This window comes from Oncorhynchus kisutch, linkage group LG27, assembly GCF_002021735.2.
Source record: "Oncorhynchus kisutch isolate 150728-3 linkage group LG27, Okis_V2, whole genome shotgun sequence".
Classification (NCBI taxonomy): Eukaryota; Metazoa; Chordata; class Actinopteri; order Salmoniformes; family Salmonidae; genus Oncorhynchus; species Oncorhynchus kisutch.
In genome coordinates this window covers 19,875,929-19,900,393 of record NC_034200.2, presented here as the reverse complement: position 1 = coordinate 19,900,393, position 24,465 = coordinate 19,875,929, and the positions used below count along the sequence as shown (strand labels likewise).

The 24,465-nt window shown below is 43.2% G+C and overlaps 1 protein-coding gene across 4 annotated transcripts in view; it reads right to left on the bottom strand.

Annotated features, from left to right (window-relative positions):
* Positions 1-1,501: 1,501 nt before the first annotated feature.
* The window catches only part of LOC109871580 (collagen alpha-1(XVIII) chain), a 59,708-nt gene continuing 36,744 nt past the window's right edge, over positions 1,502-24,465 (bottom strand). For 3 of the 4 annotated variants that reach the window (XM_031806818.1, XM_020462481.2, XM_031806817.1), the window contains 30 exons: positions 23,719-23,772; positions 23,573-23,599; positions 23,272-23,400; positions 23,105-23,164; positions 22,957-22,992; positions 21,808-21,849; positions 16,750-16,812; positions 16,278-16,313; positions 15,567-15,650; positions 13,639-13,698; positions 13,048-13,083; positions 10,519-10,581; positions 10,271-10,360; positions 10,140-10,175; positions 9,825-9,878; positions 9,647-9,703; positions 9,469-9,528; positions 9,121-9,162; positions 7,560-7,587; positions 7,365-7,439; positions 7,183-7,208; positions 6,792-6,890; positions 6,442-6,586; positions 6,206-6,270; positions 5,877-6,005; positions 5,662-5,754; positions 5,246-5,314; positions 3,527-3,724; positions 3,211-3,326; positions 1,502-3,065 (listed from right to left, as the gene is read on the bottom strand). In XM_031806818.1, the coding sequence (XP_031662678.1) occupies positions 2,849-3,065; positions 3,211-3,326; positions 3,527-3,724; positions 5,246-5,314; positions 5,662-5,754; positions 5,877-6,005; positions 6,206-6,270; positions 6,442-6,586; positions 6,792-6,890; positions 7,183-7,208; positions 7,365-7,439; positions 7,560-7,587; positions 9,121-9,162; positions 9,469-9,528; positions 9,647-9,703; positions 9,825-9,878; positions 10,140-10,175; positions 10,271-10,360; positions 10,519-10,581; positions 13,048-13,083; positions 13,639-13,698; positions 15,567-15,650; positions 16,278-16,313; positions 16,750-16,812; positions 21,808-21,849; positions 22,957-22,992; positions 23,105-23,164; positions 23,272-23,400; positions 23,573-23,599; positions 23,719-23,772 (2,289 nt within the window). In that variant the 3' untranslated portion in view covers positions 1,502-2,848. The remainder of the gene's footprint in view (positions 3,066-3,210; positions 3,327-3,526; positions 3,725-5,245; positions 5,315-5,661; positions 5,755-5,876; positions 6,006-6,205; positions 6,271-6,441; positions 6,587-6,791; positions 6,891-7,182; positions 7,209-7,364; positions 7,440-7,559; positions 7,588-9,120; positions 9,163-9,468; positions 9,529-9,646; positions 9,704-9,824; positions 9,879-10,139; positions 10,176-10,270; positions 10,361-10,518; positions 10,582-13,047; positions 13,084-13,638; positions 13,699-15,566; positions 15,651-16,277; positions 16,314-16,749; positions 16,813-21,807; positions 21,850-22,956; positions 22,993-23,104; positions 23,165-23,271; positions 23,401-23,572; positions 23,600-23,718; positions 23,773-24,465) is intronic. The other variant, XM_031806816.1, reaches the window with a different exon arrangement.

Below are 24,465 nucleotides of genomic sequence, written 5' to 3'. Positions count from 1 at the left end.
TTGCCAACAGGCCTTGTCCTGGCGGTCCAGCATACACTGGACGCAATGCACCAAATTCCCCCCAGGCCCACCCGCCCCAAACACAGGGGGATCAATGTGGAATGCTGCCCTTTTTAGTTGACCAACACAGTTTTCTGTTTGTTTGACTGCTGAGTAAACAGCCTTTAGCGTGACAGAAAAGCAGACTTTTCTGGGGAGGTGCAAACAAACAGCACATCACTATTTGGAGTCACTAGGCATTCTAAGTTTAAATCCATTCACGGTCTTCCATTCATTCAAGATTTAAATTAGCACCACTTCATCAATAACACTGAATTTGAGAACCATAACCTGGCTTACTTTCATCCCACCAACAGAGTTACAGGATAAAAAGGTGAATGTTATGGTTAGGGGGGTGATAGAATAACTCGTTTCTCCGTCATGCATTTATGTAGGAGACTGAGCTGGGTTTGATAATGAGAAGACTGGTGGTACGGTAGATAGTATACAGGGAGAGCACATTATCCCCTGTTGTTTGTTGTAGTTTGTCAGTGCCTTGGACAGGTGTCTTGGGTGGCGGGGTGCAAAGTAACACAAGGGCAGGTGATAGGTGGGAGTATAAATTGTCTCCACACACACACACAGGTTCTGTAATGACACAGAGCACAGTGAGGGCAGATGGTCATGAACACAGGACTCTGGATCTACCTGTAGGGACAAGACGTGAACATCCCATTAACAACCTGAGAGAGGCCTGTAATGATGAAGAAAACAACAAACACACTGCCGTGCTGCATGAAACTGGCCCCCTTTGTCACAGGTGAAATAACGTAAGCTCCCCCTATGACTACAAGCCAATGCACTTATTGAACCTGACATGAAAGATCCAACTTGAGGGGGATGTTACTGTAAGTTTTATATTGCCCTTCACTCTTTCCGTATGAACATAAACCTTTATTTTCATTTAATAGATTTTATTTTCAGCTCAAAAGTGCATCATGTCCTTCATAAACGGTCTCACAGAACTGCTGCTTTGTCTGGAGGACAATGATGTATGTACAAAGCAGCACTGTGTACTGCAAACATCTAGGTTTTAGATTCAGGGAAACAATGAAACATTCAGAGAATCTTGTTTACAAAAGATAATTAAATTCAATATGATTAAAATGACTTCGGTCGATTAATAATTTCAAGGAGAAACACGGAAGAATTGTAATCATTGCAGATACACTGTAAGAAACACCTAGTCAGAGTAATCCAGAGAGACAGATTTGATAACAAACCAGAAATATTTCTCAAATGTCCCCAACCATAATTAAGAAGCTGTATGAACACTCATATCAAATTCTGCAGATGTTTTGTATTCTTAATGATGTAGACGTCCTAGGCCTGCTTTCAACAGAATAATCGGTAAAGTGACATGGTTTGCTACCACCTAGTGCCCATTTGGTGTAACTGCGTTTATTTACCTTCAAGATAAAATGTCATTGATTGTGTGTTGCAGAACTACACATGACATTAATAACAGAGTCTTAAAAAAAAACATTTATTCACTGAGCAACAGTCAATAAGTACAAACATTGTATTTCTCTGAATGACAGTCAAACATTTTCTTTCCAATTTAAAAAAGACAATCTTCCTGACTGTAAAAATATAACCTATCACGTCTGTGAAATGAATCAACATATAAAAATACTTTGCGCTCTAGAGTTGTTACTGTTCCGATCATTTCCCCAGCCATTAAAATATCTAGCTCTTGATTATATATTTGTTGAAAGTACATCTACAGTTAGTCAATTAGTAGAATACCGTACAAAAATAACTTTCAGGTTAGATAGCACGTGTAGTGTTTCAATTTCATTTAATTTGAAAGTGAAGCTATGTTTGGCTAGATTTAAGATGATGTGCTGTTACAGTATAAATAAAAAATGTAAAACATAGAATTAAACTTAAATATTAAGAAAAAGTTATCACTCGCAACAGAAAAACCCTTAACAATTTTCACAGACAAAAAGCCTTCATGGCTATGGAAACATATTCAAATCAACTCACAGTGCATCGAAATGACTTCAAGGCCTAAAGAGGAAAAAATGGTCCCTTGTCTGAAAACATCCAAGTATTTTATTATACATTTATATCACAGAAAAACAGAAAAGACCAGTTGTCCTAATTTCATCATATCATCACATTGTTTTGGGGACTGATACAGTAATCCACAAAAGGTTAGAACTGTTGTTGCCTCTATGCAAATTACTCTACTGGGCACTTAAGAATAAGACTAAATTGAGCAAACCAACAAAAAAAATGTGTTAATGATTACTTCAGGAGAAACGGTGTGTTAGTCGGTTGGTTGCTGATTACCAGATCTTTGGCATTCCTTATTCAGTCAATTTAAACACAAAGTGAATTGGAGTTATGCAGTGCTTTTGACAGGAAGCAATTTACATTATATTTACACTTTTCTTAAAGGGACAGGAAAACTTAGATTAGGGACAAGTGCAAAGCGGTGATGCTGTGTTGATGGAAGGTTAATAATGAGAGGTTAATGAAGTGGGGAGTTTCATCTGTGGTCAGTATGAAATAGTGTAAAAGTGCCTCTTGTGGTCCAGCACATAACTGCTCTTTGTTAATAGGAGACGTGTGTATGTGTGTGTGTGTGTGTGTGTGTGGAGGGAGTTAGTTTATTGTGTGGTCCACATGGATGTTTGCTGTCAATGAGAGGCGTGCGTGTGTTTGTTTGTGTGTACTGGATTTGCTTGCACATGTGTCAATAGCTTAGTTTTACATGCTCTTCATGAAAACATGAATGAGATCTAGTTGTGTGTGTGTGTATGAGAGAGAGTGTGTATACTAGACGTGTGTGTTGAGGTTAATTAGACCTTCTGTGGTCAGTGTAGCTGTTCTCGATACACAGCACTACGAAGCGGTTGGAGCAGCTGCGGGTGTGTTGGCCCAGCAGTCTGCCTGTTTGGAGGAGAGAGGCCTGGCCCGTCACTGCCATGTCACCTGCCCGCCACGCCTCGCAGTAGTTAGTGGTCATACGGATTCCCACCGTGCTGGAGCCATGCCACACCAGCTTCTGAGGCCTGCGTTCACAGACAACACACACAGAGAGTTAAATACAGACCTTTGACATTTTACATTTAGAGACACTCGTTTCCAGAGTGACTTAAACCAGGGTTCAACTATGTTGTATGTCTTTTAAGGGGTCAGCCAAAGCTGGTCACTAACCAAGTGGGGTCCGTCATGACGTTCCGTCCGTCAAAGGAGTAGATGGGGATTGATGGGTCCAACACACCTCCATTCCCAGAGAAGATGTTCATCCAGCTGCCATAGAGCACCTCTCCCTGTGGAAAATATACGATTAAAGGCACATTTACAGTCACACACTTCCTGTAGTTTCAATGAAGGAAATATTTCATTTAGAAAAATATGGCTAAACCTTAATGAGATTAGGACAACTGTCTTACCACATCATAACCAAAAAACGAAGGACCTATCAGTCCATTGTTTGTGTTTTAGTTGTCATAAGAGAGAACAACTGTACCTTGAGGTTGATGACGGGCATGCTGTAGCGATCTTCCTTCTTGACGATGGTTGCCAGGTCCTGGAGGTGTGAGGACATGAAGGCTCTGTAGGTAGCGGTGAGGCCGATGGTGCGGGCCTGCTGGTAGCACTGGAAATCTGCCCCCCGGATGCCACGCATGTCCCCAGAGAACGGAGCGTTTAGGGCCACCAAGTGCAGCTGAGGAAGAAAAAAGTCAATGGACTTAGACAACACAGCTTAAAACCTTTTAGGGATAGGGGGCAGCATTTTCACTTTGGATGAATTGCATGCCCATAGTGAACTGCCTCCTACTCTGTCCAAGATGCTAATAAATGCATATTATTATTACTATTGGATAGAAAACACTCTGAAGTTTCTAAAACTGTCTATTATGTCTGTGAGTATAACATAACTCATAGGGCAGGCAAACTTCCAAACAGGAAGTGGAAATTCTGGGGTTGGTTGATTTTCAACTCATCGCCTATTCACATCCAAATAAGATATGTATCTGTTCCCACTTCCTACGCCTTCCACTAGATGTCAAGTCAGTAGAACGTGGAATGAAGCCTCTAGTGTGATGTGGGACCGGATGGCAGCTATTTGAGTCACTGGTCTGGCAGAATGCCAGTTCCTGGTTACGCGCAGTAGTCATTATATCGCCTTGCGTTCCATTACTCTGTAGACGAAACGAATGCTCCGGTTGGAACGTTATTGGATATATATGATAATAGCATCCTGAAGATTGATTCTCTACTTAGTTTGACCAGTTTATTCGACCTGGAATATAACTTTTTGAAGTTTTCGTCCGAGTTCGCCTGGACCAGCGCCAGCTTTTGCACATGTGAACTAAATGTGCTATCAAAAGTAGCTAATTGGACACTAGTAATGGACGTTATGGAACAAAACAACGATTTATTGCAGAACTAGGATTCCTTGCACTGCATTCTGATGATAGATCATCAAAGGTAAGGGAATATTTATGATGTAATTTCGTATTTCTGTTGACTCCAACATGGCTGAGCGCCGTCTCAGATTATTGCATGGTATGCTTTTTTTGTAACGTTTTTAAAAGATCTGACACAGCGGTTGCATTAAGAACAAGTGTATCTTTAATTATATGTAAAGCATGTATCTTTCGTCAAAGTTTATGATGAGTATTTTTGTTATCTGACGTAGCTCTCTGTAATTACTCTGGATATTTTGGAGGCATTTCTGAACATGGCGCCAATGTAAACCGAGATTTGTGGATATAAATATGCATATTATCAAACAAAACATTAATGTATTGTGTAACTTGATGTCATATGAGTGTCATCTGATGAAGATTATCAAAGGTTGCTGATTCATTTTATCTCTAATTCTGCTTTTGTGACTATCTCTCTGGGAAAAATGGCTGTGTTTTTGGGGGATTTGGTGGTGATCTAACATAAAAATATGTTTAGTTTTCGCTGTAAAACATTTTAAAAATGGGACATGATGGGTAGATTAACAAGATGTTTATCTTTCATTTACTGTATTGGACTTGTTAATGTGTGAAAGTTAAATATTTCAAAAATATATTTTTGAATTTTCCGCGCTGCCTTTTCAGCTGAATGTTGCGGGGGGGATTCCGTTAGCGGAACCTGTGTCCTAGACAGGTTAATTAAGCAAGTCCATGGTAAACAATGTGCAACAGAGGTATAAACCCATAGCATATTGTATATGAAAATGAAGTCTTACCCCCGATACTGAGTGAACTGTATGAGGTAGGACATTATAGTTGGGCATGTAGCTAGTTCCAACTAGTTCCTAAAAGAACAGAGACACAAGCAAAGATTGACACGCCGTGAGTAAAGAAATCCTAAATAAAACATTGATAATAGACTGAAGAGTGGCAGGTAGCACCTAGGTTAGAGCGCTGGGCCAGTAACCAAAAGGTCACTGGTTCGAATACCAGAGCCGAGAAGGTGACACGTCTGTTGTTGTGCCCTTGAGCAAGGCACTTAACCCTAATTGCTCCAGGGACGCTGTTTGGATATGCAAAAAAAGTTACATTTCCATTACGCACTTGTGTGTAGCAGGACAAATATAAGCACGCCCCAGATGCAGTGTGCAGTGTAACAACAGTGGGTGCTGTGTTACTGTTGCCACAGTACCTGCCTGTGTGGTCTGCTGCGATCTGGTCTGCTCAGTGCCTGGGACAATGCGGAGGATGGGGTCTCTGCTGGGACAGGGATCAGCTCACCAAGCTGGAGAGACAGGACACTCATCACTGAATAAGCACAGGCAGCATCTCATTTTCTATGCCAAAGGCTTTTAAGTAACTGAAGACATAACTGTGGGATTGTGGGACTGTAACGGCATACAGTACCTGAACCTTGCACCAGCCATCTCTGGCTCTAACGTAGAGTTCTCCCTTGTCTGAGACGTAGGCCATGGATCCCTCTGCAGCACGGTGGCTCTCCCTCATCAGAGTGATGGTGTTCCTGTATGTGGTCACCTGGGGTGAGAAGAGAGGAAGTTCACACTGAATCATAGACAACAGATAAATCCATGGTGGCAATGTGAGAACTGTATAGTGCACACGCAAACTCACACACAAGTAGGTACACAAAAACACATACACACATTTCCCTGTATGTTTACCTATGCTGACTTGGTGAGTATATAAGGAAGTAAGTACCCTACTGGTTGTCTTACCAGATTTTCATAGCCAGTAATCCCAGGAGGACCAGGAGGCCCAGGTGGGCCAGGAATACTCACAGCTAAAAAATAGAACAGTCATACAAAAGTATAGCAGTGTACTGTAGGTCTACTAAACATACATTTGTGTATTTTATTAAGTACATGAACTTGGAACTCACCCTAAACTAAAGCATGACAGAAAGGCTTAGTTTAAGATGTTGTATTTTAGCGAGCACACAGTGCACAGCTACCTGAGGCATAGACAGGGGGTGGTCCAGGGGGTCCAGCAGGGCCAGGGGGCCCCCGAGTGCCTGGTCGTCCAGTGCCAGGAACTCCTGGTTCACCAGGAGCTCCAGGATGACCAGGGGCGCCAACAATGGATTCACCTTTTGGCCCCTACATATAAAGCATATACAAAATGGCCAGAGACACTGTCATATTTCCAAATGTAACATACAAAAGTAAAAGCTTTATCATGTATGGAAATGAGTGTCTTTTCTATTTAGCTTGACTACAGTTTGTAGTCAAGGTAAATGTATACAAGGTAAATGTATAATGTATACTGTACTTTGTTGAGTATTTGGAGCCTGGAATTACTCACCACAAGGCCTGATCTCCCAGGAAGACCTGGTGGGCCAGGCAACCCAGCGTCACCCTTCTCTCCTTTCATTCCTTCATAGCCCACGTCCCCTTTTTCTCCCTGTGGAACACACAGTTTGGCTGAATCAGTCTATTACATGTACATTTGAGTCATTATCCACAGCGACTTGCAGAAGCAATCAAGGGAACATCGACAGATTTCTTGACCTAGTTGGCTCTGGGGTTTGCACTAGCAACCGTTCGGTTACTGCCCAACGTTCTTAACCATTAGCCTACCTGCCGCCCTATGACATGCATAAGAGTTTTACATAACATACATTTCCACTACTTATGAGGTATTTGAGAGTTGAACCGGTAAATGTTCCTTAGAGAACTTAAGGAAAAAGACTCACCACAAAGCCTTCGGGAAGAACACCATCTGAGGAGGGAGAAGACATCTTAGTTAATTGTCGTCTGTTGCAAACATATGTCTGAAGACGCTCATGCATACAGTTTCTGTTATAATTAAGTGCGCTAATTGCCAATAAACAAGTTAAATGGAGGAGAAACTGCACCCGTGGCTGCACATACATACCTGGTTCTCCAGGTGTTCCAGGCAGTCCAACCTCTCCCTTTTCTCCTTTAGCACCTCTGTTTCCTCTCCTGCTACCTTTACAGAAATACAGTACAGGTGTATGAGACAACTGAGATCATCTATAAAAATGTAAACCCTGCTCCATAGGCTGGATAGGTGATCCGATATTGTCAGTGTGATTCATTGATGACTTACCTTGTGATGATCCCCTGCTGCCATTCACCTAAAACACAAGATTGTATGCTTATTGTACTGTTATTGTGGATCAATCTTGTTGTGGAAAGATGTCACAAACAATATGGCTAATATAAAATTATGCCCAAAACCAGTTCCACATAATTCCCCCAAAATAATCACTAACAAAACAGCTGTACATCCTATACAGACAACAAGTAGCGAGCACGGCAGTGTAGCCTAGTGGTTAGAGCATTGGACTAGTAACCGAAAGGTTGCAAGTTCAAATCCCCGAGCTGACAAGGTACAAAATCTGTCGTTCTGCCCTTGAACAGGCAGTTAACCCACTGTTCCTAGGCCGTCATTGAAAATAAGAATTTGTTCTTAACTGACTTGCCTAGTTAAATAAAGGTAAAAAAAAAAATAAAAAAAAAAAAAAAAAAAAGTAAAGATGTTTCTGTTCAGTCAAAAACGTTGGGAAATTAAAATGGAGACATGAAGATTCATTTAGGTGTTAAAACATCCCTGCCAGCCTTGCACACACCAGTTAAACATAGAATGAGGACAAGGAGGGCGAGAGGTAGTAAGGAACTCAGTTGAATGTTCTTATTTTGGTTGGCCACCTTGAACTGCAGAGAAGTTAGAAGACGGAGAGCAACCATTACACTGGCTTTAAGGTCTTTGCACTGACTGCCTGTGAGTTTTTAAATTCATTTTACGATTCTTCTATTGTTTTATAAGTCAATCCACAATAGTGCACCCCAATGCATGTCAGACATGTGTTTAAGGTATGTACCTAGTAGGTCCCTTAGGTCCTCTGGCACCTAACTATCCCAAAGCCTAGAACCAAGAGGCATAGAGAGGCAGCATTTAGTTATTATGTCCCCAGCCTGGAATAGCCTGCCAGAGAATCTGAGGGGGGACAAAACTGTGGACAAATTTAAAATAGATCTTAAACACATATCTTTAGCTTTGCTTTTCCTTAGGACTTTTTAGTGGTTCAGTTTGTGTCATTCTTTCATTTTTTTATCTTATGTTTGTTGTTTTTGTCCTGTAACGCACATTGTGTTGCATGAAATGTGCTGTATAAACAAGGCTTGATTTGATTAATAACCTCTTAGCGCTCTAAAGCTGAAAACCCAACAGATAAAAACACATGCAACAGCAACATGCCCAGGGTTAAAGGAACCGGATCACGAGGGAAAAAAGCTCTTTACATTTCTACTGGATTTTTACACTGTCAGCATAAAGCAGGCTGAACATTCAAAAGAGTTTGAATTCATCAATTCAGAAATGTATGTATTGAAGTCAATGTGACTATTCAGTGTGGTTGAGATGTTCCAGTCACATATAATGGGACTGTATGATGTCACATATGACCTTATGACCTGCGGAAGAGCAGGAGCCAGCTTTATGCTGTTGTGAGGACCACCACAAACCCAGGAAACGTGGAGGGAGACACAGCACAGCTGCAGACAGGAGGAGAGGAGATGGAGGGACTGCCTGTTAGAGGTAAGAGCCCACGGACTTACATGCGCCGCCCCACCCAAAGGGCCTTAAAGGTGCTCAAACACAAACTTACTGGTGTTTTGCAGAACGGTCGGGGACGGACCGGAAAAACTGTCTTTAAGATTCAGAGGGAAATTATGACATCAGACTAGTATTGATGGCGACATAATTGACAGCATCTGGATATCCAATGAAAGCGAGTACTTCATGTGTTGACATTACACCACCACTGGAGACAAATGACCGTTCATTTGTTGCTCTGTTTTGTTTGTCTCCAGTGGGTCTCGTTGCTACTGTATAACATTGCTACTAAAATCAAATGTCCATTCCCATCCACAATGCATTCTAATAATAGTAGAGAAGCAGCAATGACATCAACACATCAATTCTTACTTACAGTATACAGGCATACTGTACTTACTCCATTGAGTCCTATTACTGGTCCTGGGGGACCGGGAGGGCCAGGAGGACCAGAAAGTCCCTAAACACAATTACATCGATCAATAAATCACAGTCAATGACACCTCACTTTTCTATTAGTTAGTTAGTTGATTGTACTGTAATCCCATAAAATCACGTTCAAAGATGGCGATTCTTACTGGTTGACCAATGGCATCACCCTTGTCTCCCTTCTTCCCTGCCATTCCAGTTCGTCCCTACAGAAGAAAAAGGTAAGCACTTCCACAGGGCAGATTACAGTGACGGATGAAACTATCATATAATAACCAAACAAATTAAAACAGTAGTGACAGTAGAGTAGTGACTAAAAACACTAACCGGTCGACCAGGGAACCCGTATTCTCCTTTTTGTCCGGTTGGTCCGATTGGTCCCTTAAAAAGAAAACATGGTATTTTTTCATAACATTTTCACTCAGTAGACAGTAGGGCCCAGTTTCCCAGACACAGATTAAGCCTATTCCTGGACTAAAAAGCATGCTCAATGGAAATTCTCCATCAAAAGTACTTTTTAGTCCAGGACTAGGCTTAATCTCTGTCCGGGAAGCCGGCCTTATATGTTTACAGTTGTTTCCAACGTCTATAGCTAAGACCAATGTAACAGAGCATTGATTTAACAAGTCTTCATTCACTCACCATGACACCAGCAACTCCAGGGAACCCACGCTCACCCTGTAAACAGCACCCATACAAGGTCAGAATGCTTATCATCAGACAACCACTACCATACAATGTCTGTTGACCCTAGAGGTAGAAAGAGACGTCACCTTTATTCCTTTTGGTCCCTGAGGGCCCCTGACACCTGTCAACACAGTGCCGTCGGCAGCGATCGTGACACCAGAATCCCCCTTCGCACCCTATGATGAGGAAAGACATAGAAGACACAAAGACATGATCACCAGGTCTTGGTTAGGTTATAAAAATCCTACCTATCTGATATAAGGTCCAGAGAATATAAATGCCCTAGCATGCAAGGGCAGTTAACACTAAAGACAAGAGCTTCCTCTGAGCTTACCTTCATTCCTGGTGGACCGTGAAGACCAGGAAGCCCAATGTCACCCTTTGGTCCTCTTGGGCCCTGGGCCAAGATCACAAGAATAATTATGGACAGAAAAGATAAGCGTATTTGAGCATAATGTACTTACAGTATAGTAGGTGAGTCAAGATATATGCTTTATTCATAACTACAGACTCTTCTCATTATGATAAGGAAACTACAAGTTTGTAGTGATTCCTATGTTGATGTAAAGAATATTTGTTGGTCCGTCATTTGAGAAGCAACCAGACGCCAAACTTGACACATTTATGAACTTGCTTATCCCAGTTAATAATAAGCATGCACCCATTAAGGAAATTACTGTATCGATTGATGAGGAGTTGAAAAATTGTATGGTTGAGAGGGACGAGGCAAAAGAAATGGCAAATAAGTTTGGCTGCACAACCGATTGACAAATTTAAAAATCATGTGACTAAACTGAATAAAAAGAAGAAGAAACTACACTATGAAACAAAGTAGAATGACAAAGAATGATAGTAAAAAGCTTTTGAGCACCTTATGAAATTTTGGTCAAAAAGGCATACTCCCCTCCATCATTCATTGATTCAGATGACTCATTCATCATAAAACCCATTGACACTGCCAACTACTTTAATGATTTTTATTGGCAAGATTAGCAAACTTAGCCATGACATGCCATCAACAAACGCTCACACCACACATGCAAGTCTATCTTACCAAATATGAAAGACAAGTTGTAATTTTGAATTCCGGATACTGAGTGAGGAAGAGGTGAAAAAAGTATTGCTGTCTATCAACAATGACAAGTTATCGAGGTCTGATAACTTGGATAAAAAATTACTGAGGATAATAGCGGACAATATTGCCACTCCTATTTTCCATATATTCAATTTAAGCCTACTAGAAAGTGCGTGCCCTCAGGCCTGGAGGGAAGCAAAAGTCATTCTGCTACCTAAGAATAGTAAAGCACGATTTTGCTGGCTCAAATAGCCGACCAATCAGCCTGTTACCAACCTTAGTAAACTTTTGGAGAAAATTGTGTTTGACCAAATACAATGCTACTTTACAGTAAAGAAATTGCCAACATGTTTTTAGCATGCTTATAGGGAAGGACATTCAACAAGCACTTACACAAATTACTGATGATGATAAAAATATTGTGGGGGCTGTTTTGTTAGATTTCAGTGTGGAGTTTGACATTATTGATCATAGTCTGCTGCTGGAAAAAGGTATGGTGTTATGGCTTTACACCCCTTGCAATATTGTGGATAAAGAGTTACCTGTCTAACAGAATATATAGGGTGTTCTTTAATGGAAGCCTCTCCAACATAATCCAGGTAGAAATAGGAAGTCCCCAGGGCAGCTGTCTAGGCCTCTTACTTTTTAAAATCTTTACTAACGACATGCCACTGGCTTTGAGTAAAGCCAAGGAATAAGTTAGTCCTAAATATTTCAAAACAAAAAGCATTGTATTTGGCACAAATCATTCACTAAACCTTTTTTGTGATGAATAAGGTGGATATTGAGCAAGTTAAGGTAACTAAACTGCTTGGAGTAACCCTGGATTGTAAACTGTCATGGTCAAAACATATTCATACAACAGTACCTAAGATGGGGAGAAGTCTGTACATAATAAAGCACTGCTATGCCTTCTTAACAGCACTATCAAGAAGGCAGGTCCTACAGGCCCTAGTTTTGTCACATCTGGACTACTGTTCAGTTGTGGTCAAGTGCCACAAAGAGGGACTTAGGAAAATGGCAATTGGGGCAGCATAGCTGGCCCTTAGATGTACACAGAGAGCTAACATTAACATGTCAATCTCTCCTGGCTGAAAGTGGAGGGGAGATTGATTTCATCACTACTTGTAATTGGGAGAGATATTGACATGTTGAATGCACCGAGCTGTCTGTTTGAACTACTGGCACACAGCTCAGACACGCATATGCATACCGCACAAGACATGCCACCAGAGATCTCTTCACAGTCCCCTAGTCCAGAACAGACTATGAGAGGCGCACAGTACTACATAGAGCCATGACTACATGGAACTCTATTCCACATCAAGTAACTCATGTAGGTAGTAATATTAGATTTAAAAAACAGATAGAAATATACCTTATGGAACAACGGGGACTGTGAAGCAACACAAACATAGGCACAGACAATTGCATGCAAACACATGATAACATACGCACAATACACACACGTACCATGCCTTTTTTGTTGTATATATGTGGTAGGAGAGTAGTGGCCTGAGGGCACACACTTAATGTGTTGTGAAATCTGTTGTGAATGTATTGTAATGTTTTTTAAATTGTATAACTGACTTCATTTTGCTGCACCCCAGGAAGAGTAGCTGCTGCCTTGGCAGAAACTAATGGGGATCCATAATACATACAAATACCCAATTCCTTCCCATGGCAGCAAAGACTAAATTAAATCTGTAATACAGTAATTCATAAATGTACAATGGATCCTGCATGCTATATATGGCGTTATCACATTAAGAATGGAATTGCTCTTACAGGGAATCCTGCTCTGCCAGGCTCTCCTTCGGGGCCCTGTGACATGAAACAAAACACACATATTATTAACGCATGGAATAATACAGTAACATGAAGTGTCTATGCAGCATGTATTAGCAACCATCTCACAGAATACACACATTTCAAGGCTGTAATGTATCAACAATCTTTAGACCTGATATAATCATGATTGAGTGTAAGTGTATACATACATTATGTAAGTAAGCTAAGCATATGCATTGTATAACCTAACTATATGTATTCTGGATCAATTATGCATTATGGTTGTATTAGTGGTTGATTGGATGGTTAGGCTGAAATTTAGCTGAACCTACCTCTAGTAAATAGGCATTGAGGAATTGAAAACAGTCCACTCTGGCTTTACAAATGATAGATGGGACCAGAATGTATGAATCATTATGTCATTGCTCATGCATGACAAAACAATAAATGCAAACTGCCCTGAGGCATATTGATATGTGCCATGCTTCAGCGTCCAGCCCATTTAATGTAGAGCAGAATGGTCATTTCGATTAAATTATAATCGACTAGTTTCAGAAATACATATCAACATAACATTGTGTTTCTCACCATCGGGCCAGGGGGCCCACGGATCTGATTAAACATGCCCTCTGTGTCATTCAGGAGGAGCTGAGGATAAATATATGACACACTGATTACAATAGTAAATATGCTGTATCTATACAAGCTATACACTTTACATACTCTACAAACTATGAATATTTGAAAACCAAGTGGATGGCGATGAATACAATTGCAACATACATCTCAAGTTACTTCATGTAATATACAGTGAGGGAAAAAGTATTTGATCCCCTGCTGATTTTGTACGTTTGCCCACTGACAAAGAAATGATCAGTCTATAATTTTAATGGTAGGTTTTTTTGAACAGTGAAAAAAATCCAGAAAAACGCATGTCAAAAATGTTATAAATTGATTTGCATTGACACCTCACAATCAGAAAGATTTCTGGCTCCCAGGTGTCTTTTATACAGGTAACGAGCTGAGATTAGGAGCACACTCTTAAAGGGAGTGCTCCTAATCTCAGTTTGCTACCTGTAGAAAAGACACCTGACCACAGAAGCAATCAATCAATCAGATTCCAAACTCTCCACCATGGCCAAGACCAAAGAGCTCTCCAAGGATGTCAGGGACAAGATTGTAGACCAACACAAGGCTGGAATGGGCTACAAGACTATCGCCAAGCAGCTTGGTGAGAAGGTGACAACAGTTGGTGTGATTATTCGCAAATGGAAGAAACACAAAAGAACTGTCAATCTCCCTCGGCCTGGGGCTCCATGCAAGATCTCAGCTCGTGGAGTTGCAATGATCATTAGAACAGTGAGGAATCAGCCCAGAACTACACGGGAGGATCTTGTCAATGATCTCAAGGCAGCTGGGACCATAGTCACCAAGAAAACAATTGGTAACACACTACGCCGTGAAGGACTGAAATCCTGCAGCGCCCACAAGGTCCCCTTGCTCAAGAAAGCACATATACATGCCCTTCTGATGTTTGCCAATGAACATCTGAATGATTCAGAGGACAACTGGGTGAAAGTGTTGTGGTCAGATGAGACCAAAATGGAGCTCTTTGGCATTAACTCGCCGTGTTTGGAGGAGGAGGAATGCTGCCTATGACCCCAAGAACACCATCCCCACCGTCATACATGGAGGCGGAAACATTATGCTTTGGGGGTGTTTTTCTGCTAAGGGAACAGGACAACTTCACCGCATCAAAGGGACGATGGACGGGGCCATGTACCATCAAATCTTGGGTGAGAACCTCCTTCCCTCAGCCAGGGCATTGAAAATGGGTCGTGGATGGGTATTCCAGCATGACAATGACCCAAAACACACAACCAAGGCAAAAAAGGTGTGGCTCAAGAAGAAGCACATTAAGGTCCTGGAGTGGCCTAGCCAGTCTCCAGACCTTAATCCCATAGAAAATCTGTGGAGGGAGCTGAAGGTTCGAGTTGCCAAACGTCAGTCTCGAAACCTTAATGACTTTGAGAAGATCTGCAAAGAGGAGTGGGACAAAATCCCTCCTGAGATGTGTGCCAACCTGGTGGCCAACTACAAGAAACGTCTGACCTCTGTGATTGCCAACAAGGGTTTTGCCACCAAGTACTAAGTCATGTTTTGCAGAGGGGTCAAATACTTATTTCCCTCATTAAAATGCAAATCAACTTATAACATTTTTGACATGGGTTTTTCTGGATTTTTTTGTTGTTATTCTGTCTCTCACTGTTCAAATAAACTTACCATTACAATTATACACTGATCATTTCTTTGTCAGTTGGCAAACGTACAAAATCAGCAGGGGATCAAATACTTTTTTCCCTCACTGTACGTGTTCACACCAATTTGGTTATGAATACTCATGAAGGTAATAACCCCTTAATAAACCACAACAGCTCTATTCCTGGTCAATGTGTGTGTTTTATTTGCGAAACAGCACCCAGACAGAGGATGGGAGTTCAAAGGGGTGGACATACATCCTGCAGATTGATGATGGGACCTGGAGAGCCGGGAGGACCAGGAGAACCAGGTACACTGTGTCCATCAGGACCACACTCTCCCTGGAAGACACAGCACACAGGACAGTTAGGATACCCCCCCACTATTTTTATTTATGAGAGGTATTGACATGTTGAATGCACCAAGCTGTCTGTCTAAACTACTGGCACACAGCTCGGACACCCATGCATACCCTACAAGACATGTCACAAGAGGTCTCTTCACAGTCCCCAAGTCCAGAACAGACTATGGGAGGCACACAGTACTACATAGAGCCATGACTACATGGAACTCTATTCCACATCAAGTAACTGACGCAAGCAGTAAAATTTGATTTAAAAAAAAACAGATTAAAAAACACCTTATGGAAGAGCGGGGACTGGCACAGACACACACGATAACATACACACTATACATACACATGGATTTAGTACTGTAGAAATGATTTAGTGGTGGAGTAGGAGCCTGAGGGCACACAGTGTGTTGTGAAATCTGTGAATGTATCGTAATGTTTTTAAAATAGTATAAACTGCCTTAATTTTGCTGGACCCCAGGAAGAGTAGCTGCTGGTCTATAATGTTGTAACAGGCTTTGATGCAACCACACGTAATATATGATGAACAGTAGATGAGGGTAGAAGAACAGCCCACAGCAGGGTTAGTTTGGAGTTGTTCTAACACTAAACATACCTTTGGTCCTGGATCGCCTTTGTCTCCTTTCAATCCCTGGGGAGAGACAAGTAAAGAAAGCATAGCGTATCAAACACCTTCGTAGTAAGACAGTAAGTAGATGAAAGTAAGCCGGTACGGAAATAGTGGGGGTGCACTGTACCGGTAAAACATGAGACTTCAACAATTATCAAAAATAAAGATGGCAAGAAAACTGTAGGTTATTAAACCAAAATGTATCATAACTGCCTGTCAGCCACATGAAAAATGTGCGAATGGACTTGAAAACGGGTGTTACATGCTACAAAATGCAGTGTGGTTGGACGTGAACACAAACATTTTGGCTCGGCAGAGATGACTGGCCGTGACCGACACACGCGCGGACAGCAGTGGACACATCATTTAAATCTACTTTAATCCCTGGGTTTAGCTAAAACTTAAGTTCATGGTTACTGCACGTGAGGCATGGTGTACTTTCTGGTTCAATACTGACCCTGGCGCCAGGAAGTCCAGCTAGCCCTTGGAGTCCCTCAGGGCCAGGAGCACCAGGCTCACCCTGAAAAGAGACCGAATAAAGCTGAAGACAGGATAAATTACACAGTATATGGAGACACAACCATCAATGTCCATCATTATTGTAGAAGGTGCCATCCCAAGATGGCGTAGCAGTAGGTCGTCCTGTCCTGTCGTGTCCCTGTATATATCGCTTATATTTCGTTTTTTACATATTTTCTCCACATATCTCTTTGAAAACATTTTGCTAAACCCTAAGCTTCCAAATACTCTCCTGCAACCCGACTCACCCAATGTAGCTATTTTTCCTAAAGTATTTATATTTACTTCGGGACCCCTCAACTGAAGCTAGCCAGCTAACCAGCGGGTATGCTAGCGGTCTCCAGCTAACCGGTCATCAGCTAACCTGTAGTTCGGAAAGCTCTCGCCTGTTCGTACAATGCGACTTTAACCAGAGCACAACGGACCTATTTATTTTTCATCCCCGGATTCCCACCGCAAACGGAACATCTTTCAGCTGGATTTTTCAGCAACTAGCTATCTAGCTAAACCGCAACCTCGGATTACTCCTGGCTAGCGTTTCCACCCACTTAGCTTGAAGCTAGACCGGCCGTAGCACCTGTGCTACCACCGTAGCATACTCCTGAGCTACAATACCCGGGCCCACGACCGGTCTACCGATGTCATCGCATGAAGAGGAATAAACAGACTCACCCCATCGCGACGTCCCCCAAAGGCTAACTCCCTAGCCCTCGCTATCTCCCTGCTTGCTAATTTGGCCTGCTAACTGCTAGCTTGTCCAGCTCCGGCCCGCTAACTGCTACCTTGTCTAGCCCGGGCCTACAAACTGTTAGCTTGTTAGCACAGGCCTGCTAACCGCCTGAATCGCCGCGTCTCAAACGCTCACCGGACCCATATTTACTTTCTATCTCTTTTGACTTTTAATTTGTTTATACCTTCCGGAAACCTGCCTCACCCAATGTGATACGGAATCGCTATTATTTTTTATTTATTTTTAGAACACACTCAAGAACCTCCAGAAGCTAACCAGCTAACTAGCTACAAGCTATTTAGTCATTGTTATTTTTTTTTATATATTTTTTTTAAACCTGGATAACACTCGCCAGGCCAGCTTCCCTGCCCCATCCACCGCTGCCCCCTGGACACTGATCTCTTGGCTACATAGCTGATGCACGCTGGACTGTCCATTAATCACGGTACTCCATTCTGCTTGTTTGTTCTATCTGTTGGCCCCGTTGCCTAGTCTACGCCATTTTATCTGCTGTTGTTGTGCTAGCTGATTAGCTGTTGTCTCACCTACTGTTTTAGCTAGCTTTCCCAATTCAACACCTGTGATTACTGTATGCCTCGCTGTATGTCTCTCTCAAATGTCAATATGCCTTGTATACTGTTGTTCAGGTTAGTTATCATTGTTTTAGTTCACAATGGAGCCCCTAGTTCCACTCTTCACGCCCCTGATAACTCCTTTGTCCCACCTCCCACACATGCGGTGACCTCACCCATTACTACCAGCATGTCCAGAGATACAACCTCCCTCATCATCACCCAGTGCCTGGGCTTACCTCCGCTGTACCCGCACCCCACCATACCCCTGTCTGCGCATTATGCCCTGAATATATTCTACCATGCCCAGAAACCTGCTCCTCTTATTCTCTGTCCCCAACGCTCTAGGCGACCAGTTTTGATAGCCTTTAGCCGCACCCTCATACTACTCCTTCTCCGTTCCGCGGGTGATGTGGAGGTAAACCCAGGCCCTGCATGTCCCCAGGCACCCTCATTTGTTGACTTCTGTGATCGAAAAAGCCTTGGTTTCATGTCAACATCAGAAGCCTCCTCCCTAAGTTTGTTTTACTCACTGCTTTAGCACACTCTGCTAACCCTGATGTCCTTGCTGTGTCTGAATCCTGGCTCAGGAAGGCCACCAAAAATTCAGAGATTTCCATACCCAACTATAACATCTTCCGTCAAGATAGAACTGCCAAAGGGGGCGGAGTTGCAGTTTACTGCAGAGATAGCCTGCAAAGTAATGTCATACTTTCCAGGTCCATACCCAAACAGTTCGAACTACAAATTTTGAAAATTACTCTCTCCAGAAATATGTCTCTCACGGTTGCCGCCTGCTACCGACCCCCCTCAGCTCCCAGCTGTGCCCTGGACACCATTTGTGAATTGATCGCCCCCCATCTAGCTTCAGAGTTTGTTCTGTTAGGTGACCTAAACTGGGATATGCTTAACACCTCGCCAGTCCTACAATCTAAGCTAGATGCCCTCAATCTCACACAAATCATCAAGGAACCCACCAGGTACAACCCTAACTCTGTAAACAAGGGCACCCTCATAGACGTCATCCTGACCAACTGGCCCTCCAAATACACCTCCGCTGTCTTCAACCAGGATCTCAGCGATCACTGCCTCATTGCCTGTATCCGCTACGGAGCCGCAGTCAAACGACCACCCCTCATCACTGTCAAACGCTCCCTAAAACACTTCTGTGAGCAGGCCTTTCTAATCGACCTGGCCCGGGTATCCTGGAAGGACATTGACCTCATCCCGTCAGTTGAGGATGCCTGGTCATTCTTTAAAAGTAACTTCCTCACCATTTTAGATAAGCATGCTCCGTTCAAAAAATGCAGAACTAAGAACAGATACAGCCCTTGGTTCACCCCAGACCTGACTGCCCTCGACCAGCACAAAAACATCCTGTGGCGGACTGCAATAGCATCGAATAGTCCCCGTGATATGCAACTGTTCAGGGAAGTCCGGAACCAATACACGCAGTCAGTCAGGAAAGCTAAGGCCAGCTTCTTCAGGCAGAAGTTTGCATCCTGTAGCTCCAACTCCAAAAAGTTCTGGGACACCGTGAAGTCCATGGAGAACAAGAGCACCTCCTCCCAGCTGCCCACTGCACTGAGGCTAGGTAACACCGTCACCACTGATAAATCCATGATTATCGAAAACTTCAATAAGCATTTCTCAACGGCTGGCCATGCCTTCCGCCTGGCTACTTCAACCTCGGCCAACAGCTCCGCCCCCCCCGCAGCTCCTCGCCCAAGCCTCTCCAGGTTCTCCTTTAACCAAATCCAGATAGCAGATGTTCTGAAAGAGCTGCAAAACCTGGACCCGTACAAATCAGCTGGGCTTGACAATCTGGACCCTCTATTTCTGAAACTATCTGCCACCATTGTCGCAACCCCTATTACCAGCCTGTTCAACCTCTCTTTCATATCGTCTGAGATCCCCAAGGATTGGAAAGCTGCCGCAGTCATCCCCCTCTTCAAAGGGGGAGACATCCTGGACCCAAACTGTTACAGACCTATATCCATCCTGCCCTGCCTATCTAAGGTCTTCGAAAGCCAAGTCAACAAACAGGTCACTGACCATCTCGAATCCCACCGCACCTTCTCCGCTGTGCAATCTGGTTTCCGAGCCGGTCATGGGTGCACCTCAGCCACACTCAAGGTACTCAACGATATCATAACCGCCATCGATAAAAGACAGTACTGTGCAGCCGTCTTCATCGACCTTGCCAAGGCTTTCGACTCTGTCAATCACCATATTCTTATCGGCAGACTCAGGAGCCTCGGTTTTTCGGATGACTGCCTTGCCTGGTTCACCAATTACTTTGCAGACAGAGTTCAGTGCGTCAAATCGGAGGGCATGCTGTCTGGTCCTCTGGCAGTCTCTATGGGGGTGCCACAGGGTTCAATTCTCGGGCCGACTCTTTTCTCTGTGTATATCAATGATGTTGCTCTTGCTGCGGGCGATTCCCTGATCCACCTCTACGCAGACGACACCATTCTATATACCTTCGGCCCGTCTTTGGACACTGTGCTATCTAACCTCCAAACAAGCTTCAATGCCATACAACACTCCTTCCGTGGCCTCCAACTGCTCTTAAACGCTAGTAAAACCAAATGCATGCTTTTCAACCGGTCGCTGCCTGCACCCGCATGCCCGACTAGCATCACCACCCTGGATGGTTCCGACCTAGAATATGTGGACGTCTATAAGTACCTAGGTGTCTGGCTAGACTGCAAACTCTCCTTCCAGACTCATATCAAACATCTCCAATCGAAAATCAAATCAAGAGTCGGCTTTCTATTCCGCAACAAAGCCTCCTTCACTCACGCCGCCAAGCTTACCCTAGTAAAACTGACTATCCTACCGATCCTCGACTTCGGCGATGTCATCTACAAAATGGCTTCCAACACTCTACTCAGCAAACTGGATGCAGTCTATCACAGTGCCATCCGTTTCGTCACTAAAGCACCTTATACCACCCACCACTGCGACTTGTACGCTCTAGTCGGCTGGCCCTCGCTACATATTCGTCGCCAGACCCACTGGCTCCAGGTCATCTACAAGTCCATGCTAGGTAAAGCTCCGCCTTATCTCAGCTCACTGGTCACGATGGCAACACCCATCCGTAGCACGCGCTCCAGCAGGTGTATCTCACTGATCATCCCTAAAGCCAACACCTCATTTGGCCGCCTTTCGTTCCAGTACTCTGCTGCCTGTGACTGGAACGAATTGCAAAAATCGCTGAAGTTGGAGACTTTTATCTCCCTCACCAACTTCAAACATCAGCTATCTGAGCAGCTTACCGATCGCTGCAGCTGTACATAGTCTATTGGTAAATAGCCCACCCTTTTTCACCTACCTCATCCCCTTACTGTTTTTATTTATTTACTTTTCTGCTCTTTTGCACACCAATATCTCTACCTCTACATGACCATCTGATCATTCATCACTCCAGTGTTAATCTGCAAAATTGTAATTATTTGCCTACCTCCTCATGCCTTTTGCACACATTGTATATAGACTCCCCTTTTGGTTTCTACTGTGTTATTGACTTGTTAATTGTTTACTCCATGTGTAACTCTTTGTTGTCTGCTCACACTGCTATGCTTTATCTTGGCCAGGTCGCAGTTGCAAATGAGAACTTGTTCTCAACTAGCCTACCTGGTTAAATAAAGGTGAAATAAATAAAAAAATAAAAAAAATAGATGCAACCAACCTTCACTGACAACCCAGGAGCCCCGTCCTTCCCATCTTCACCCTGTAGAAAACAAACAGGATATACAACATCAGATTTCCATGTGAACCAACACTGAACAAAAATATAAAGTGTTGATCCCATGTTTCATGAGCTGAAATCTTAGAAATTGTCCATGTGCATAAAAAGCTTATTTCTCTCAAATCTGTTTACATCCCTGAGTGAGCTTTTCTCCTTTGTCAAGATAATCCATCCACCTGATAGGTGTGGCATATCAAGAAGTTGATTAAACAGCATGATCATTACACAGGTGCACCTTGTGTTGGGACAATAAAAGGCACTCTAAAATGTGCAGTTTTGTCACGTAACACAATGCCACAGATGTCTCAAGTTTTGAGGGAGCGTGCAATTGGCATAATGACTGCAGGAATGTACACCAGAGCTGTTGCCAGAGAATTTAATGTTAATTTCTCTACAATATGCCACCTCTAATGTAATTTTAGAGAATTTGGCCTCACAACCGCAGACCACATGTAACCACTTTAGCCCAGGACCTCCACATCCGGCTTCTTCACCTGCGGGTTGTCTGAGACCAGCCATCCGGAAGGCTGATGAAATTGTGGGTTTCACAACTGAAGAATTTCTGCACAAACAGTCAGAAACCATCTCAGGGAAGCTCATCTGTGTGCTCACCAGATTCTTGACCAGTTCTGTGTCGTAACCAACTTCAGTGGGCAAATGCTCCCCTTCAATAGCCACTGGCACATTGGAGAAGTGTGGTTTTCACAGATGAATCCCAGTTTCAACTGTACCGGGCAGATGTCAGATGGCGTGTTTTGCGTCGTGTTGGCGAGCGGTTTGCTGATGTCAAGATTGTGAACAGAGTGCCCCATGGTGGCAATGGGGTTATGGTATGGGCAAGCATAACGCAATGGACAACGAACACAATTGCATTTTGTTGATGGTAATCTGAATGCACAGGGATACCCTGACAAGATCCTGAGGCACATTGTCGTGCCATTCATCCGCTGCCATCACCTCATGTTTCAGCATGGCCCCATGTTGCAAGGATTTGTACACAATTCCTGGAAGCTGAAAATGTCCCATTTTAAGTTAGGGCAAATCAAGTCGGAAATGTTCAAGTGGAAAATGTCATGTCTGTAATCTTACCTTTGGTCCTGCAGAGCCAGGAAGACCAGGAGGTCCCTATAGAAGAGAGTAGATAATAACAGTTATTCTCATGAAAACTTAAGGAGAAAGACCATTTACAAGTACTTCAAAACTACAGGAGACACACACATACACCACTCTCACTCACCTGAGGGCCTTTGAGTCCTACTCCAAGGAGCATGTCCTTCTTCCCAGACCCCTCCATATCCTGCAAGCACAAACACACAACATTGTTGCATTCAGAATCAATAGAGACAAAACAAGTCAACCGTATGATAGGAAACTGACTCAACAGTAAAATCAACAAAACAGCACCTCGAGAAACAATCCTGCTCCTGGGGGTCCGGGGGGGCCAGGCAGCCCCCGAGGGCCAGTGTCACCCCTCTTCCCCTCTGGTCCCCTCAGCCCTGTAGCTCCTGCCAACCCTTGGTCACCCGGTTCACCCTGCAGGGAAGAATAGGCCCATTAAACTGACTATGAAGAACATGGTATAGTTTTGACTTTACAATAAAGTCCTTGTTACTGCGTGTCAGCAGCATGATTAGGAACTTAGTTCTCATTGTTTGATTAATGCATTTTATAACTGATAACTGAGTTATCAGATGGTTAGAAATACCTTCGGTCCAACTCGTCCTTGTTCACCCTATGTGAGGAAGAGAGATCGGTTAATGTAAACATTTGCAATGGAATTGGTTATAGGGGATCAAATCAGCTTAGGGGATCAAATGCCGACAATAGCCTCCAGAGTAACTATCATCTTACCTTCAGACCTTTAGGCCCCGTCGGCCCAACATCCCCATCCAGACCAGGTTGACCCTGAAATCAACAGCAGAGAGATGTGATGTCACAACCGCCGCTCTCTGAATTTCATGCACAAACAGGTCCCACAAGTGACTAGTCAACCATGACCAAGACTGTGTTGCTTTCCTTCGAGTGATAGTAGCAACCATAGATACTGTTGCAAAGATAACGTTCAAAAATTCATTTAAAAGGCTTCTCGACATAGTAATTATTGATTATTTTGTAACTTTATTGAATCCCTCAGAATTAGTTACTTTCCAACATAAAATATAACAATCCTCTGTCTACATAGTTGTACATTTTTTTAAATATAAATCATTGCCAGCCTGTGCCACCATTGTCCCTTTTGCCACATTGAAGGAACAACATGGCTCATTGACTGTAAAAAATAAAGGGCAAGCTCCATAAATGCAGTTAGTGAAAGCACGCAGGCAACAGACTTATATAAAAAGGCAGGTTCTCTCCAATGTACAGTAGCTTGACCATGTTTGATCTATGAAGCACATAGCTCAAGCTTAATGTCCATCAAGGCCGTTAAAGTCAAACCTGGGTTGTTTCCCGCTAAATGAGAGGATTGGGAATGAGCATAGACCCCATGATGGTTTCATAGATGGGTAAACAATTCAAAGCAGAGGCACATGTGCGCACACACACAGGAGTGGCGTACCGCAGTTTCGTGGGGCCTCCACAAGGTCTGAGCAAGGCCCC